The sequence below is a fragment of the Hippoglossus stenolepis genome, chromosome 18 (assembly GCF_022539355.2).
Source record: "Hippoglossus stenolepis isolate QCI-W04-F060 chromosome 18, HSTE1.2, whole genome shotgun sequence".
Lineage (NCBI taxonomy): Eukaryota > Metazoa > Chordata > Actinopteri > Pleuronectiformes > Pleuronectidae > Hippoglossus > Hippoglossus stenolepis.
Genome location: NC_061500.1, coordinates 18,720,726 through 18,738,134, shown reverse-complemented (window position 1 = coordinate 18,738,134; position 17,409 = coordinate 18,720,726). Strand labels below are relative to the sequence as shown.

The following is a 17,409-nucleotide window of genomic DNA, read 5'->3' as shown; positions in this document are numbered from 1 at the left end:
CCAGGTCTGCTCTCACTGGCCGTCTCTTCAGCGGAGGGATACCAGAGAGAAAGCGCTGTGCGGGGAAAGGTAATCCAGGCTTACCATGGTAGGAAAAGTTCGAGTGTCACATCCCTCTCACCACATTTGGGGCTTTTACTGTCCCGCCGAGCGGAGCCGCCGGGAAACCACCGCACTTCACCGCCTCTGCGGGCTGCAAACTTTGATGCGGAGTTGGCTCGAGCCAGCGAGTGTTTCTGCAAAATTAAATAAAATAAACAAGGAAAAGGAGAAAGCGTCTCCAAGCGACGGCCCCGCGACACCAAAATAGACGGAGGGAACAGACGGTGAAAACAGAATCGCGGCGGAGATCAGCGCTAATCGGCTTTGACACCGACTTAAAGAGACAGGTCGCTGCAGACCCGCCGCGCGCTGCTATGGTCCGCCCGCCGCGCTGCGCTGCGCCGCGCTGCGCCGCGCGGGAGCGCACGAGCCCAGAAACGCCCTCCTGAGCGTGCAGGTGCCCACAGGAGCACGTGAAGGGGCCAAAACCACCGCGAGGGAGGGGATCACTCACAGCAGGTTGGTTACAGTCTGCGAAAAAAAACATTTTAAAAGGATTTAAAGGACTAGAGCAGTGTCCGTTCCAAACCTGCCTGTTTGTTTGGCCTGTGTTAAAGGGATGGTTCCCCGACAAATGAAAATTCACTCATTATACTCACCACTGTGCCGATGGAGGGGGGGGTGAAGTGTTTGAGTCCACAAACACTTAGGTAGTTTCAGGGGTAAACAGTGTTGCAGCTAAATCCTATACAATTAAAGTAAATGGTGACCGATTCTTCAGACGTAAAAAACAAACATAACATGCCTCCATACTGCTCCTGTGGTTTCATCCGACTGTCCGAAACCCCGACATTCATATTCGGATTAAAAACAGCGTCATTAACACCCTGTATTTAGCCTGAATATCCTCTGAAAGTTTTATGTCTTTCATAAAACAGGACCCGTTGTTCTTCTTGTCTCTGAAGATGGTTCTTTATGAACCTCATTGTCCTGCTGCAGAATTAATCTCTGATGACTTTGTTACAAGTAATCCAAAACATTACGTAAAACTTTTGCACAGTATTGTAAGTAATGTGGGTAAAGTCTTCATTCTGTGGCAAAATGCATTCCAGAGTGTGTGAGGCCTCAGCAGGTCTGGGTTGGACAAATAAAGTGAGTGTCTTTAAGTGCAACATATCCTGTTGGCGTTCTGTCCCATGGCCCAGCCAACAAACGTTGTCTGTCAAAACACAAACAGGGAACTTTTACTAAAATGACTATAACCCTGGAAAATGTTCACACGATTTGTCTGGAGTTTGACCCCAACTAAGTCTGGCTCATTAAATTCTTTAACCTCAGCTAATTTTAGAATCAGGCAGAATTTCGGTCAGATCACGCAGGGTTGAATGATCAACAATCTGACTCTAAGACGATCAATTTCAATGGTTTTCTGGCAGGTCAGCAATTTTGAACAGTGGTTGGTCTTATTTCCCTCATGTCTACTGTTTAAAGATCTTTTTTATTTGACATGTTCTGGCTTATCTGAAACTAAAACAGAAGTTTGCAGCAGAAGTAAGGCAGACTTTTGTGAATTTTTCAGAATTTTCTTAAATAAATCGAGAAGGGGGTTCCATGCTTATGTTCAGAACGTGCTCCATGTCATGGTCACTCAGCCGATCCATACGTTCTGAGGATAAAAGTCACAGCTTCTGCAGAAACAGATGATTGGAGCATGTGAGTTAACACAACATACAAGCTTAATAAAAGCACAGTGTGTACCCAGGATTAAATTGGGATCTAAATCACTAAAGAAAAGAACAGATTATCTGGCCAAATGATCCTGTAATGTGAAGGGTTTACCGACATAATCTTAATGTTACCGACGGTAACCGATGGTGTATGAAAGGAACAGCGATTGGACACGTGAGTAGAAATCCCCATTAGCCAATGAGAGCAAGCTAACCGGGAAGCGTCGCCAACCAGATGTTGAGAACTTGTGTTTAGAACTTAAACATGCTGCCTACAGTGTTAATACGACTTTTGACTCCTGCACCAAGTAAAGGAGGACAGAATGTTTTTGTGGGAACTGTATGAGTGCTTCTTTTTTTCTTTTATCATGTTTTTTGGTGCAAAAAAATCACACGGACAATTGCATTCAGCTAACTATGCTGACTGTCGGCCTGTTTGTTTGTTTCAGACTGGTGCAGTGTTCATTCTCAACCTGCCTGAGCTTCTTCAGAATTATTCCTTAGTGAGTCCTCCTCAAACAGTTCTACAATATACCCTCACTTTTTTATTGTTTGTGTGCTGGACGTTGTGGGTTTTCATAAATAGTCTGTTCACCTGGTTTATCTGCAGATGCATTTTATTATCTGCAGAAGATTTTATAGTCAATATTTATATACAGACAAATTCCACACTGCTCTTCCTCTGGCCATCAATAATGCACAAGTCAAATGTGAAGCCGGATGAACAGTTTGTGAGATATGTGTTTCACATGCAGACAGACAGGCAGACAGACAGACAGACGTTTGTGGAATTAGGTGGAAATAGGTAGAGGTCACATTTGATCGCGCTAGCTTCTGAGATTTCAAATGTTGGAATCCCCACTCAGAAAGTGTGTGTTTGAACACCAAGTGTGTGGTTGTGTGTCTCGACTGGATCATCTAGTGTGTGCGTACGATTAAGAGATTGAAAATCATTTACATCTGTCGTTATGCCTGTGATCTCCCACCTTTCAGTTTATATGTAGAAATCCTCTAGTCTGCAGCAGGCAAAATTAGAATTTATGTCCCATCAAATTTATTAACTTAATCTTCCACAATACAGTAGAATTTTAATTCTGTTTAAAATTTAAAAAACAACCAGCTGTGATATCAAAATAGCCTAAGCATAATTTTTCTCACTGTGTTTTTAGACAAACGATGGCGTTACTTGTAAAAATGTTTCTGAGACCTGTGTTTTTGTGTCTCTTTCTCACTTTCTCACTTTCTCACTTTACACACACACACACACACACACACACACACACACACACACACACACACACACACACACACTTAAGAGGTGGACAAAAGCAGAAGTTTATAGTTATGTAAATTGGTGATATGCTTCAGAAGATTGGTGTTTGTTATGAAACTCTCGTTTGGCCTGAAAGCACAAACAGATGTTGCAGAGCTTTAGTAGACTGTGTGTGTGTGTGTGTGTGTGTGTGTGTGTGTGTGTGTGTGTGTGTGTGTGTGTGTGTGTGTGTGTGTGTGTGTGTGTGTGTGTGTGTTAAGCTGCCACAGACTTTGCCTTTCACTTCTGTACAAAATGCAGTGGTTGATTGACGGTTGTGGAGTGGGGGAGGGAGGAGTATTAAATCTTGAGAGTTGTCCTGCGACCTCCACCCCCCCTCCACCCTACAGTCATTGGGTCAGGTCAAGGTCCGGTTGTGGTCGTGGTCAGAAACATGCAACGCTTTAATAGCTTCACTCTCACATCCACACCGACGAACAGCATCAAAAGACACAATGTAACACGCAGACGGTGCCAGTCTAATCTGTTAGGCGGCTTAGTATCAGTTTACTGTGATGAAGTCTAACCCTGCTCTACTGTGCAGTGACCTGTTGAGATTTAATTTTATATAGTGTGATGATGTGACACACGATGTTCTATAAAAAACCACACACATATACACACACACACAAAAAAAAGCACAACGTTCAAGCCACAGTGCACCTTTCCCACTGCAGCAGATTCGCCACCACCCACATCAGCACGGCTGATGGAGAATATTAAAACCCACGCTGGTGCAGATCTGTGCCCACTGGGAAGATAACACACGACTGCCTGGTGGGGAACTAGGGGTTAACTTCTGTCCCACCTTGATCCAAAGAATTCCTCTGCACAGAAACATGTACAAACACATGTTCAGATGCACATCACAAGAGAAAGAGCTGGCACTACGAACAGGACACGTGTTTTAAAATGCAATTTTAAATGAGAATGTGATTTTCGTGAATGATTAATCTGTTGCTTTTTCTCCAGCATGCTATTACTTGTTTACGCAATAAAATGTCAAAAAAATGTGAAAAATGACAATCACAATTTGTCATTGCCCAAACTAACACTGTCAAATGGGTCAGTTCGTCCAACAAATGGTCCAAACCCACAAAATATTCAATAAACAGTCATTTAAAATGGAGAAAAGGACCAAATTACAATGGTTTAGAAGCAGTAAATATTTGGTATTTTGTCTTGATAGATAAACTAATGGTTATTTGATTGGAAGAATCAAATAAAAACAGTTGACAGTGCATTTCTGAGTATTGTGTAAGTGGTGAATCAACTGTCTCAGCACTCAGTCAGAGTAATGTATTATACAGCAGAGTCCATTCTATAATATTAGTCATAATATTGGTCATGGAACAGATTGAAGCACATACTCTGGCCCAGTTTGTGAAAACATGCTTACATAGACAATGCTTACATGGTTGTTTATCAAGGATAACATCTTATCTATCCATCATCTTACTTTGCTTACACGTGCTAATTAGCATTAAACACTACGTACAGCAGCGGTCATCTTATTGACCTCACACTCCATGTGTATTCTTAAAGAACCGAGGAAGCACAGTATTGAATTTGGTTCGATCTGAACACACAATACATTCGATATTAGCAGGCGACCTGCACCCTGTAGCAGTCACTGGGACAGGCAGTGGGCCTTCAGTCTTCAGATAAACTACAGCAACCACCGCCAGATCATTTTCAGACTGTAATTATTTTCATTTCACAATATTATTTCACAACACTGACATTGAGCTGAATTAAATGGCTTTAATTTTGAAAAGTTGTGATCCTGGGGTCTGAAGATTGTTCCACACCAGTTCAGTAAATCATTCAAACTTAGCTATAGGTCACACATGTGAACATTAATTAAAGCCAATTCAGGGTGATTTGATACAAAACATGGACCAGGTAGGATGAAGATAAGATATGTTCTAACTTCACTCTTGTAGAACTGTTTGAGGAGGACTCACTAATGACAAGATATACATTTTAAAGTAGAACCACAGGCCAAGCAGACAGCCCATTTCAAACAAGCAGGTTTAGAACAGGCACTGCAATAGTAATAAATAAAAAACAGTCGAAGGCAGATGTTTAAAACACCACTTAACTAACGCTTATTAAATGGCACACTGCACCAATTTGCACTGTTCTGGGAAGTGGAACATGGAACAGCAGAACCCAGTGTCATTTTATATTGCAGCTCACGACGAATATCCATTGCTAGTAAAATACATAGTCAGCCCCATATGTGGTGAGGCCAAAATATGGGTGAGGAGCTTGAGGGATTTCATTCAGGAGACAGGTTAGCCTAGAGTCACAAACCTGCAATTCATGTTTTTACTTAAAATAACCATTATCCTCCTCTTAGCTTAACCAGATAACCACATCTTAACTAAAGTGAACACTGGCAAACAAAGATTGGCATTAAATGTAAAAAAATTACAAAAACATTGGTATTAGACATATAATGTATGTAGGGTTTGTAGGTAAACAGGCTACTATGAGGTCTTGGTGAGCCAGCCCATTAACAACTGGGCTAGAATAATCTCATCCTTTCGCATGTTATCAGCCCATAAGCATTAAAGGCCACATCAGACCCCAGAGTCTATAGGCAAACGGTGGCAATGCTGAAAAAATGAAAAAGTCTCATTGCAGCTTAACATCCAGAGTTGAGCTACATGGGGCGAGGGAGCACAGAGAGAAACAATCCCTCTGAGGTTAAAGGAGAGGGCAAGGACACACACACGTTGCATCACAGCCGGGCATCAGTCTCATGCTGCTCAGTTTCAACAGCCTGGAGCTCAGTTTGAGAATCTGTACACTAACAACAGCACACTCATTCCACCAGCTGTCATATAACTGTACCATGCACTGCAGCGGCTTCATTGCAGAGGTGCACGATTATGTAGAAAGAGTACTTTTTACCTTAACTCCATACATTTACTTTTGAAACTGTATTATTTACTTTACTCTCCTCCCTATGGCTGTGGTAATAAGTCCTAGGTTATTATGCTGCTGTTAATGGCTTTATTAATGCATCATTTACTAACGTTTTGGTTAATAACTTTTGGGCTGCCAGTTTGTGTTTGTTCTTGACTAGCAAAAGGGCCATGCTGTGGGGGGCAGAGCGGGTCGTCCTCTAACCAAAAGTTCGATAGTTTAATCCCCTCTTCCCCATTCCACTTACTGAAGTGTCCATGGGCAAGATACTGAACCCCAAGCTGTCCCTGAGCTGTTCTCACATAGTGTGTGTGTGAATGGATGAATGGTGTGAGTGGTCATCAAGACTAGAAGCACTATATAAATGCAGATTTACCATTCATAAGTGGGCAAGTCAAATGTTGTTCTTTTTCAACACTTAAACTGATCTGTAAGGATGTAAATGACCTATTAACCATTAATAAACAAACAATTAAAACCATTAGTTTACAGCTTATAGCCCCTTAGCTACACTGCCTGATTAGAAAGTAGCAATATTGCTTTTGTAAAGCAAATGTCAATTTAGGACGTTACTTTCTTCACATTCAGGTTTGAACAGTGTGATCATAAATAGACAAGAGTGCGTAGTGAGTGGTCCTGGGTGGAGACATAAGGCTCTTTAATAACAGCACTCTCATCTGTAGATATAGCCAGCACAGGATTATAGAGGATTACTATTACCGTGCCACACATAAATCACCAAACTCTGATCATGATCTACCCTTCTCTACACCATATGAAAACTTTATATAAGTCTGATTCTCTGGTATTGTGCACAGTTAAGATCCTTACATTTTCATTTGGCAATCCGATGCAACACAGTGCATCCATTCCCAATCTGTAAGAAACGCACAGCTGCTTCTGCATCTGTCCCATGTGAAGTTGAACTGATGCTTAGTGCAGTTGTTTGGGAGAGCACCGACGTGGAACCAAGCAAATGTGAGAGGAGACCCTCAACTCCTCCACATCACTGCAGTGCTTCAGTGTAGTGGTCTGTAAATATGGTTGTGGTTAATTATAGACTGTTTCTAGTGCAACATAACAGAAATATATTGCTGAGGCCACATCCACATTCAAACATATTTACGTTTGTCACTACTGTTGTCATTAAAGTGGCTACAATGAGTATTTTGATATTAACAACAGATCACGTGACGACTTGTAGTTGTAATGTGTCACTTATTGTGATAAAGCCACAGAGAATTATCATGTCAGCTTTGTAGACCATTTAAGAGACTTTCATTGAATTGCCTTGATTAAATGGACCTCAGGAGGGGGTGGAGGCCAAAGATGGAGTTTAAAGAGAGGGAAAACTTCACTAAGCCTAACCCTAACCCTATTCATCGCATCAACACAAATATGACTCTAAATACATTTCAATGTTGCTCTGTAAGTGTGGAAATGCAGTGGAAGAGCTGAATGCCGAGTGGTGTAACTATGTGAGGAGACACATCTGTAAATAATCTTCAGTCAGTCCAGTTTGTCAGCAGTATCACGATAGGCACTGACGGTTTTCTGTTCGAAGCAGAATGTCAGTTTGAGACCTGCAATTCACTGCACTGTATGGTAGTTATGTATAAAATATTCTCTCCAACTAACAAACTCAAAAATGTGTGCTTTCCCTAAGAGGACAGTTCAGCAGGTGCCTGGTTAGTCATTATGGCTAAACATACAGTCCTGTGGGTGTCTCCTGTTTCCAGCTGAGAGTACTTCACAGTGGTGATTTCCATCAGAACAGGACACAGCTTTAATGCTTTGACAGAGCTTTAATATGACAATTACACAACTGTCATATTAAAGCTCTGTCACACTGGTTGTTACAATGACAATAATATTGACATTTAGTTGTATATATGTAATGTTATTAATTACTACATCCAGGACAATGACAATTTTGTGGGAACCCCCTAAATTTCTATGACGTATTTAGTTTAGCATATTAGCATGCTAGCATTCACTAATGACCACTAAGCCCACAGTTTTGCTTGTCTGGTCATAAAACATATGAATATTGGACAAGGTCTTGACATTGATGTATCACTAAAATTGTTGTAATTTGTCCATAGTGTGATATTAGTGTGGACCCTGTTATGAGTCCGCTGTCAAAATATAACCATGTATTTCTCAAATCAGAAGGATCTGCATTTGTGGACTGGACTTCCTCAGATCTGGGCTCTTCAATGTTCATTTTAAATAGATTGAACCTATTTTCCATGAGTCCAAAGATGGAATTACCAGGAATAACTACACTGAAAGAACACGTGGTTACTTGCATATCAAGTTAGATTTTTTTCCCGACTGTATCAGGCCCCTCCTTGTTTTTTCTTTCGTTAGATTTTTAATGCAGTGCTCATCATTTTCCAATCATAATGATATTGTATGGGCTTGTAAGAAAATACCTACCTTCAGACAACAAGGTGATCAAGTGTGATGAGCCATATTGTCAGATGCTGACATCTTGTGGTGGAGTTATGACCTGCGTTTTGAAATCACAGGTGTTTCTATGGCTACAGCAGTGGTAGAAACACTGTGTTGTTAACAGCTGGGTTAGTGATGGGCTGGGCAGAGGATAATATAACCTATGTCAATATATAAACATGAAATGTGAATTTCATGTTTATATATTGACATAGGTTCATATTTGTTAGGCTCAGAGCAACAAGCTCGAATCAATGTTTCTTTTTCTTCTCTTCTTATATTGTCTTTGGTTCCTTTATTTAAAGTTTCCATACAGGAAGTCGGAGTCACAATAAATCAGTCAGTTAAAGAGGCTTTGTCTCATTCTCTTAAACGTTACAATACAAGCTATATCTTGTGCATGCAAAGTATATGCACAGACTCTTATCCTTGCACAGGTGCGTGCCCACTCCCACACAGACAACAAAGAACAGTTCCTCTAGCACAATTACAACGTGTGCCGTCATTCGGCCTCCTCGATGGTTGTCATGGAGATGTCATTGATAAGGTGGACAAAACAATTTTCCTTTCTGCACATAACTAAAGAAAGTGCCACGAGGCAGTTTCACCATTAATGTGCTCTTGCTGAATCAAACCCCCTTTAATTAGTGAAAAGATAAAGCAGACATGCTGTGGCACTGGGTTGCTTTAGTGCTTGGTTTCTGGTCGCCTTTTCACTAACTCTCCTGAGCTCTGCTGCTGCTGCTGCTGCTGCTGTTACAGCAGCGTTAACCATTTCTTAGACGTGCCTGACAACAAGCCTGCGTCCCTCTCTCTCATCATGTACCTTGTCCAACGAGCAAACACTATCTGAGAAACCTTGGCTGCTGCAGCTCCTGACTCCTCTGGCTCTGCTGTCACACACACACACACACACACACACACACACACACACACACACACACACACACACACACACACACACACACACACACACACACACACACACACACACACACACACACACACACACACACACGCACTCCAACTCAGCACTGCCTGGACACAGAGGACGTCAGTTGCAGTTCTGCCACAGGAGCATCAATGTCTGCACGAGAGGATTAATCCTGACCGCCTGGCTGGTGAGTAATATGGACATACAGCAGAAAGATTGTCATCAGCTGTTCTTCACAAAGTTTGCAATTTAAGAGAGAAAGAAAGTGGTTGATAACTCTGACGCCAACTGAATGTATGGATGATGTTCAGTTATTTCCTAAAATGTGTCACTTCTTGACGTGCTCATCGTGTGCATCAAACATGTACACCATGGACACAGAGTGGCAATGGCAGTTCACACACACACACACACACACACACACACACACACACACACACACACACACACACACACACACTGCGATTGTTAGTGGGCTCTTGTGGAAGATGAGTGCTGAGAGGAGCCTGTTTTTGTGAGGAGGAGAATATCCTCGCTTTGCAGTCTGCAGGTATGTTGGAAACAAAACACTGCAATGCACTGCACAATAGACGCATGTGAGGAACACAGAGTTCAGCTTCTAAGTATTAGGACAATGGTTTGACGGGAAACTGTGAATGTGCAGTTTGAGGGTGTTTACCTGCACATCTGGATATGTAGCCCTGTTTGTAGGATACTAACCCAGGTATTAGCTGCTTCAATGATTCTTGGAGAAGAGTAATTTTGTGTCATCATGACTTAAAGCACAAAATAGCTACACTGGAAAGGTCTAGAGCGGATTCTTGGTTTCAACACCAGTGAGATCAAATCAGAGTGAATCCTACAGAGCTCAAGTATTGGAGGGATGAAATCAGAAGTAGAAAGTAAGCTAATGCTGCACCTACATCTGAGATACACGTACTGTTCTCGCATAATTAAATTTCATTAAATGTTGTACCTTTATCTGCACTGGATTTATTTACTGTTATACTTTTTATTAGACCACCTCAACTAAATAACAACACTCCATTAGTAACTATTATCCAATTGTTATATAATAATATAACTCTGACTTCATTCAGGTCATTTTTCCTCAATTGTGACTACTTTAAGGAAATATTGCTGCCATTAATGTACTTTTACTGAAGTAGAGTTTTGTTTGTGAGGGAGTATTTTCGTGATAGTATTGCTACTGTAGTAGAAATACACTGGTGAGTTTAGAAATTGTGTTTGACCCTGTAGGTCACAGAATGATGAGAACTTGCTAAGGTGACTCAAACCCCCTTTACACCAGTGTGTAGGTCCAGATGTGTGAACAATGCGTGTGCAACCATGCCAGCAGCTCCGTGAGGCTGGACCTGACCGACACAGTTATTGAGGTTACCATGGTCACTGTCTTGTTTTGGTGTGTTAACACGCTAACATGCAGCGATTAGCACCAAACACAAAGTACAGCTGAGGTCGATTTGTTTTTCTTGTGCTGTGTTGGACCAAGTGATGTCATTCAAATTCATCATCGGGGAAACTTGAACATCTCACGCAAATTTCATCACAATTCCTCCAACAGCTTCAACATATTTCACAATAACCCCCACAAATTTCAACCTCTTCGTGATGCTACAGAAAAGATCAGGGGACACCAGTGTCCTCAGGGGTCATCCTCTGGGGATCAATAGTTGTTGAGATATTTCAGCGTGGACCACAGTTTTGAGCTGATTGCCAATTGTAAAACTAAAAACTACCACCATGAGAAGAATAAAGTGTTTTAATGGCTCAATGTGCAACGGCGGTAGGAGGATAAAAGAGTTGATTGAAAAATGAAAAATGAATTAATGAAACCAAACCACCCCCACCTCACGTGTTCAACATGGTGCAGGTGGTGTTTTGTTCCTGACGTGTGTGGCTGCCAGCAGAAGGAGCTCAGTTGTTTTCAGTGATGACGTGACTGCAGACGGCAGCAGCAGGATGAAGCAGAGGACATGAAACATGGCAAAATAAGGATTCCATAAGAACATGTCCAAGACGGTCTGGGAGCTTTTAGAGCCACACAGTGGAATGATGAGGATTCACCAAATGTAAAGGGGTATTACACCGATTTTGCACCTGTTGTGTCGTCTGCTGTGGCTCTGGAGGGGCTTTGTAAAGTCAAAGAAAATAACCCTGATGTCATTCTACTGTTTTCACAAATGTCTTTGCATCTTTTTGTCGTCTTCATCCTGTCTTTGTCTCATCACCTCTGCCAATGAGGTAATGTTGTAATTTATGTCTGCCTGTCAGCAGGATTACAACTGAATCCACTGCTAGGACATTTTGTGGAGGGGTGGGACATTGCCCAAGGAAGAACCGATTCAATTTAGGACTGGACCCACAGTCTGATAAAGCACGTGACTCTGTGTTATAAATTAGACGTCCATTTCTGTCAATCATTGATTAGAAAAGGCATCAATGAGCCACACCCCTCTATGGTGACTGTAAAATACAAAACACAGTAGCGTGAAGTCGGCCCCTCTGATGTCCTGTCCTGTCTCCTCAACCTCAGAGGCTCCAGCGCCCTCTGCAGATTTAAAATGGGGTTAAAAAGCTTAAAGAACCTGGAATTGCCAGGCGGTCTCCCATCCAGATACTGAGCAGACTCCCCCCTGCTTGGATTCGAGGTTCAGATGTGTTGACGGAATGGCTGTGAGCATTTACAGGTCATGTATACAGGCTCTTCACATGTGCCAGAACACCACTAACTAGTCTGCACTGTTTTTGTTTTATGTTTCCGCTGCTGTCTTATCTCTGCACTTTTCGTCTTATCTTTGCACAACTTTCACGTTATTTTTATTTCTTTTGTTTAGTTGAAGCACCTCATGTTGTCACAATGTTGTAGATAAGGACGATAGTTTTCATTCTTACTGTGTACTTGTGTGGGTTGACAATAAAAATCTCTTGATATTTTCCAACACTCACCTTCATTACAAACTGCAGGCGTGGAATTTCAAAGGTGCGATTCTCTAATGAAATACAATGTTGAGCTGCATCATGGGATCCTGTCCCATAAAGGATAATAAATATAAGGGAATGTTGCTTTTTGCAACATTCCCTTATATTTATTATCCTTTTTGCGACATCACACCAAACCCCTGCTATAATGAAGCCCTTTAAATAGGACTTAAGTTTATTATAATTTGTGTTTAAATGGGGTTTAATGGGTTTTGGAAACAATGGAACTCTATGGCTCAGACAAATATGATATATCAGGTTTCAGACTCCACATGATGCTTATTTGATTGACTAATTTACTCTGGGTCTTGTATAAAATATCACCGAAACACCCAGACACACACACACACACACACACACACACACACACCAAATGACTGTTGCTACTTTGCATACCACCTAAAACGCAAAGATAATCACGATCATTTCTGTTTTATGTAAATTTCTGTTTCATGATGTAAATTGTTGCTGTTTTTCAGTCTCACAGTTTGTGACTCATGCAGAAAAATGTTACGCTCCTGTCGCAGGCACTGGTAACCCACCTCATCTGCTCTTGTAAAAGGATCCAAGGACAAACAGCACAAAGACTGATAGAGAGTGGCTGCTGGTGCTGCAGATGAGGAGTGCGTGAAAAAGAACTGTTGATTGGATCCAATCTGCGAGAAGAAAATGTTCTGCCTTTTCAAACCACTAACTAGTTCTCTCACATGTTTATATTTTACAATGCTGACGGTCTTACTGGTGACGCAGGACAAAATAACAGGGGATTAACCTGACCTGAGCATGAGACAAGCTTTTTGTTGAAAATACTTGAAGAGAGGATCAGGCAAAGGGGAGTTGATACAGTGTAGATATTCATGGATGGTTGTTTGTGTACATGTAGGGTTCAGGACACCATTTAGTGTACCTGCATGTACATGTACGTGGCAGATGTGTAACATGTTTACCTCAGGTTTCAGAAGTTGCTGTCTATGAAAATAATACGTGTACACTTTCGCATAACTTCCTTCATGCTTTTTGTTATTTTCCACAGAAACCTGTCTTACTACATTTACAAAGCCACTTGCTGGGACCAGGAGGGATGGAAGGAGAAGGCTGTAGTTCTGGTGGAGCGATGGACTCAGGTAACCCCTTACTAAGAGCCGTTTTCCTCCGTCGTCTGCGACTCACACGGCTGCTCCTGGAGGGGGGGGCTTACATCAATGAGAGCGACAGCCAAGGCCAGACACCCCTGATGGTGGCCTGCAGGACCCAGCATGCAGACGCCCAGAGCGCCAGTCGGGTCAAACTGGTCCAGTTTCTGCTGGAGAAAGGAGCCGACCCCAACATCCAGGACAAGGAGGGTCACTCTGCACTGATGCACGCCTGCCGTGAGGAGGCCGGCCCTGAGGTGGTGTCTCTGCTCCTCGCCAGTGAAGCTGACATTAGCTTGGAGGATCAATCCGGGATGTCAGCGTTGGTCTACGCAGTCATGGCTGGAGAGTGGAAGGTTCTGAAGCTGTTGCTTGACACTTGCAAGGCCAAGGGGAAGGAGGTGATCATCATAGCCACTGACAAATTCCCATGTGGTCAACTGCAGGCAAAGCAGTACCTCACCATGCCTCCCAGTGGTCCTCTCGATCAGACAGACAAAATGGCCTCAGCAGCTCCTGCATCTCCCTCTGAAATACAGATCATCACCTCCCCTCAGTGCACCTCCTCATCCTTATGTCCCCCAAAGCCTGTCTTCTCTTTTAAAGAAGCCCATTCCTGGGGTGTGAGCTCCCATCCATGTTCCCCATCACGGTCTCGAGGATTTGGCCAAGTGGCGGCAAACAGACTGCAGCAGCCCCTCCTGAGGTTGAACTCTGAGCCCTGGCTGAAGATCCCGGCTTCTGTGCTCACTCAACAGTCTCTTGCAGCCTCGTCTTCAAAAAATGGCCACGACTTCAACCAAACCGACAACTTCTCTGTCAGAGTTCCCATACTGGAGAGGGATAAAAGAGTAGAAGGTGAAAACAAGATAGACTACGCTAAACATGCCAGACAGAAGATCTCTTTACCAGGTCTCCTTTCATCCCACTCTGCCTCTCATCCTAACCTCCACTCTGAGAACCTTGGAACAGATTCAGCCTCCTCCTCTTGCCTGACTGGTGGCAAAAACCATCGTACTGCACTTCACAACATGGCCTCCTCAAGCCTTCATAGCATCATCCAGAGGCGCAAGCTGGGTGCAGACATCTACAGCTCTGACCCTCAGCTTTCTGTAGACATCCAACATCTCCCAACAGACGCCAAGAAGCTGGCCCCCTTACGTTGCTCCAGAGAGTCATTGCTGACCTTGGGTCCGAGCAGGAGAGTGCTGTCCGGGTATGAGCGCAGAGGGTCCGCTGCCCTCTTGTTGGACCACAGTTCTCAGGCCAGGCCGAGGTCTCTGCCCCCTCTGACCCTCAACACCACCAACGCTCCTCTTCTCAATGTTTGCAACTTCGGATCCGGAGCTGGAGGGGGTTTCTCTGAGAAAGAGTCTGACCTAAAAAACGTCCTTCCCTCTGCTCCTCCGGGCCACCCCAAAGAGCTGACCAAGAGGATGCTGTTGAGGAGACATTCAATGCAGTCTGAACAGTTCAAAAGCACAGCGTGATATTCAGCTGAAAGGAAAAAAAGCTAATCCTTGTGTATTAATGTGAAATGTGTTCAAATCATGTGATGTCGTCTCTGTAGTGAAATTCAAAGAGGAAGTACAAAACAATCAACTACTGCTCCAGTGTGTGTTGTGACTGTACGTGTAGCTTCAGCATATATGTAACTCTTCCTTAAAGATGCATAAAGATATTTTGGCCACTAGGGGGCAGCAGAAAAAGCTGACAACACATGTTATAAAGTTAAAACATTGTTATTGTGAACTATCTAGCAAACAGCTAAAACATAGACTAACATTAGCACTTATTACGTTCGTAAAGAAATTTAGCTTTCACCACGGTCCGTTTATTTGTATGTTTCTTTGTTTGTAAGCAAGATTACGCAAAAACAATCTCCATGAATCTAAGTGGAAGGATGCAGTATGGCTCAGGTGAGAACCCATTGAATTGTGGTGCGGATCTGAGTCAGGGGGCGGATCCAGGAAGGTTTTCTATCGCTTTCTGTAACATTGTGAGATTTTCAACATTTGCCCTGATTTCTTAGAGAATAATTTGTGGATCTTGATTCTTTGAACTTAACACGTTTAAGGGAGTTTTAAACTTTGGATTTTGTGAACCCTTTGGCGTTTCCAGTCAGTTTTACTCGCCAAAATACTCGGCCTGACAAACGTGACGCGTATATTTTCATACTGCTGAAATATTTGCAAAGCTCATATATTCTATTTATGTTTTACAAAAGCAAATTTTGAAACATGCATTGCTAACCTCCATGTTTGCCGAGTCTTCTTCTTCACTGCTTTTTTCTTGGTGCCACCTCTTGACCAGAGGCGTAGTGTAAAAGTGTATCGTCACCTGTCCTGTGTATGTGTATGACAACAAAAGCAATGGGCACCAATTCATAACAGTGTGCCATAGTAATATAAAAAAAACCTTTAATATAAAATTATTTTCTAATGCAGCTTTGTGGAGAATTTAAAAATATGCAACTTTGTCACAATGTGGAAGCATTCGAAAAGAAAATTAGAACAGTTTGAAAATTAACAAAGGCGTCTACGCATCATGGCTTTAAATCAAAAAGATGTTTTAGATTATGAACTAATTTGCTTAAGGACTTAATCCCCCTCCACACACACACACGCATCAGCTGTCACAGAGGTTGTTGTCAGTATTTGGGCAGAGCAGAAGTACAGATGTGTAACAACAGCAACAAAGTGTGTTTGTTAATTGAATTTATTCAAGTAGAAAACATCACAAATGATTGTCCAAGTACATCAGTATGCATCAAACCTGCAATATCATCATGTGTCTGAAACACATTGAACACATGTGAACTTACTTCCATAAACTGCTAGAAACATTAAAAACACAAGTGTTTCCCAAATATGTACATGTTTATGTTGCTGATAACAAAAATGAGTGAATTAAAAATGAGGATTAAAAGAGCTTGTTAAAAATCAAACAGGGATCTGCATATAGCCTCACTCCTCTACTAGACTACTATGTTGAGATCACATTGAGTAAAATAAATACAGAAAACAGTACCTATGTCACCAGATGATCATAATACAAACAGCGGCAAAATACCAGACGGAATAATGCTCTGTCCTTCCAAAGTAAAAAACAACCTCTGCAGAGTTTCCACAGCAATCAGCTCAAACACACTTAAGAAGCTTCCACGTTTGATGCAGCAGCTCCGTCCTCTGCAGTCTGCTACGGTCTACCAATCTGTCCCGTCTCAGAGGGGGGTGTTGTCCCCACCGATTTTGTTCAGGCCCTGCGGTCATAATCACTGACCTTCTTCTTGAGGTGGTTCAGTTTGGACTTCAGATATTTACACCTGCGCTTCTTCACCTGATAATCTGCAGACTGTGGGGGGTGATAGAGAGGTGCGTTAGAAAAAAAACGAATAACACCAATAAGAGTATTAGTTATGTATTGGACTGTCTTGTGATGACACTGCCATGTTAAATCTTTTTACATCCTTTTTAGGACCAAATGTACCTTTTTGGTGTTCTTTATCCTGTTGTACTCATCCAAGGCATCCTGTTAGAGTGCAAATGACAAGACAATGAAAAATGACACGAACCCACATGATCTCGTGTTCGGATACATAGATACACGAGCTTTAAGGGACAGTTTGTTTGCTTTAAGCTCTCACCAGGTACTGTGGGCTCCCCTCCTCCAGCTCGTCCAGCTCTCTGTCCACCTCGGACAGACTCTTATTGATGGCGTCCAGCTCCGCCTGCAGGTCCTTGTACTCCTGGTGTTCGCGGTCGAATTCATGCTTGCAGTCGTTGCGCTCCTTCTCGTTTGTTATCGGAGAGAATTCACTGAAGCAGGAAACAAGTGGAAAGAGGGGGCGAAGGGATGAAAAAG

At 42.5% G+C, this 17,409-nt stretch overlaps 2 protein-coding genes across 2 annotated transcripts in view; one reads left to right on the top strand and one right to left on the bottom strand.

Annotated features, from left to right (window-relative positions):
- The first annotated feature begins 365 nt into the window (after positions 1-365).
- Positions 366-16,252, top strand: ankrd34ba (ankyrin repeat domain 34Ba). The gene is made up of 2 exons (XM_035184653.2): positions 366-561; positions 13,446-16,252. The coding sequence occupies exon 2, from the start codon at positions 13,494-13,496 to the stop codon at positions 15,033-15,035; it is 1,542 nt and encodes a 513-aa protein (XP_035040544.1). The 5' UTR covers positions 366-561; positions 13,446-13,493; the 3' UTR covers positions 15,036-16,252.
- Positions 16,248-17,409, bottom strand: part of marveld2a (MARVEL domain containing 2a) — a 22,476-nt gene continuing 21,314 nt past the window's right edge. Inside the window, exons 15-17 of the mRNA XM_035184655.2 lie at positions 17,192-17,363; positions 17,035-17,076; positions 16,248-16,899 (exon numbers count right to left, since the gene is read on the bottom strand). Coding sequence (XP_035040546.2) covers positions 16,801-16,899; positions 17,035-17,076; positions 17,192-17,363 — 313 coding nt within the window. The 3' untranslated portion in view covers positions 16,248-16,800. The remainder of the gene's footprint in view (positions 16,900-17,034; positions 17,077-17,191; positions 17,364-17,409) is intronic.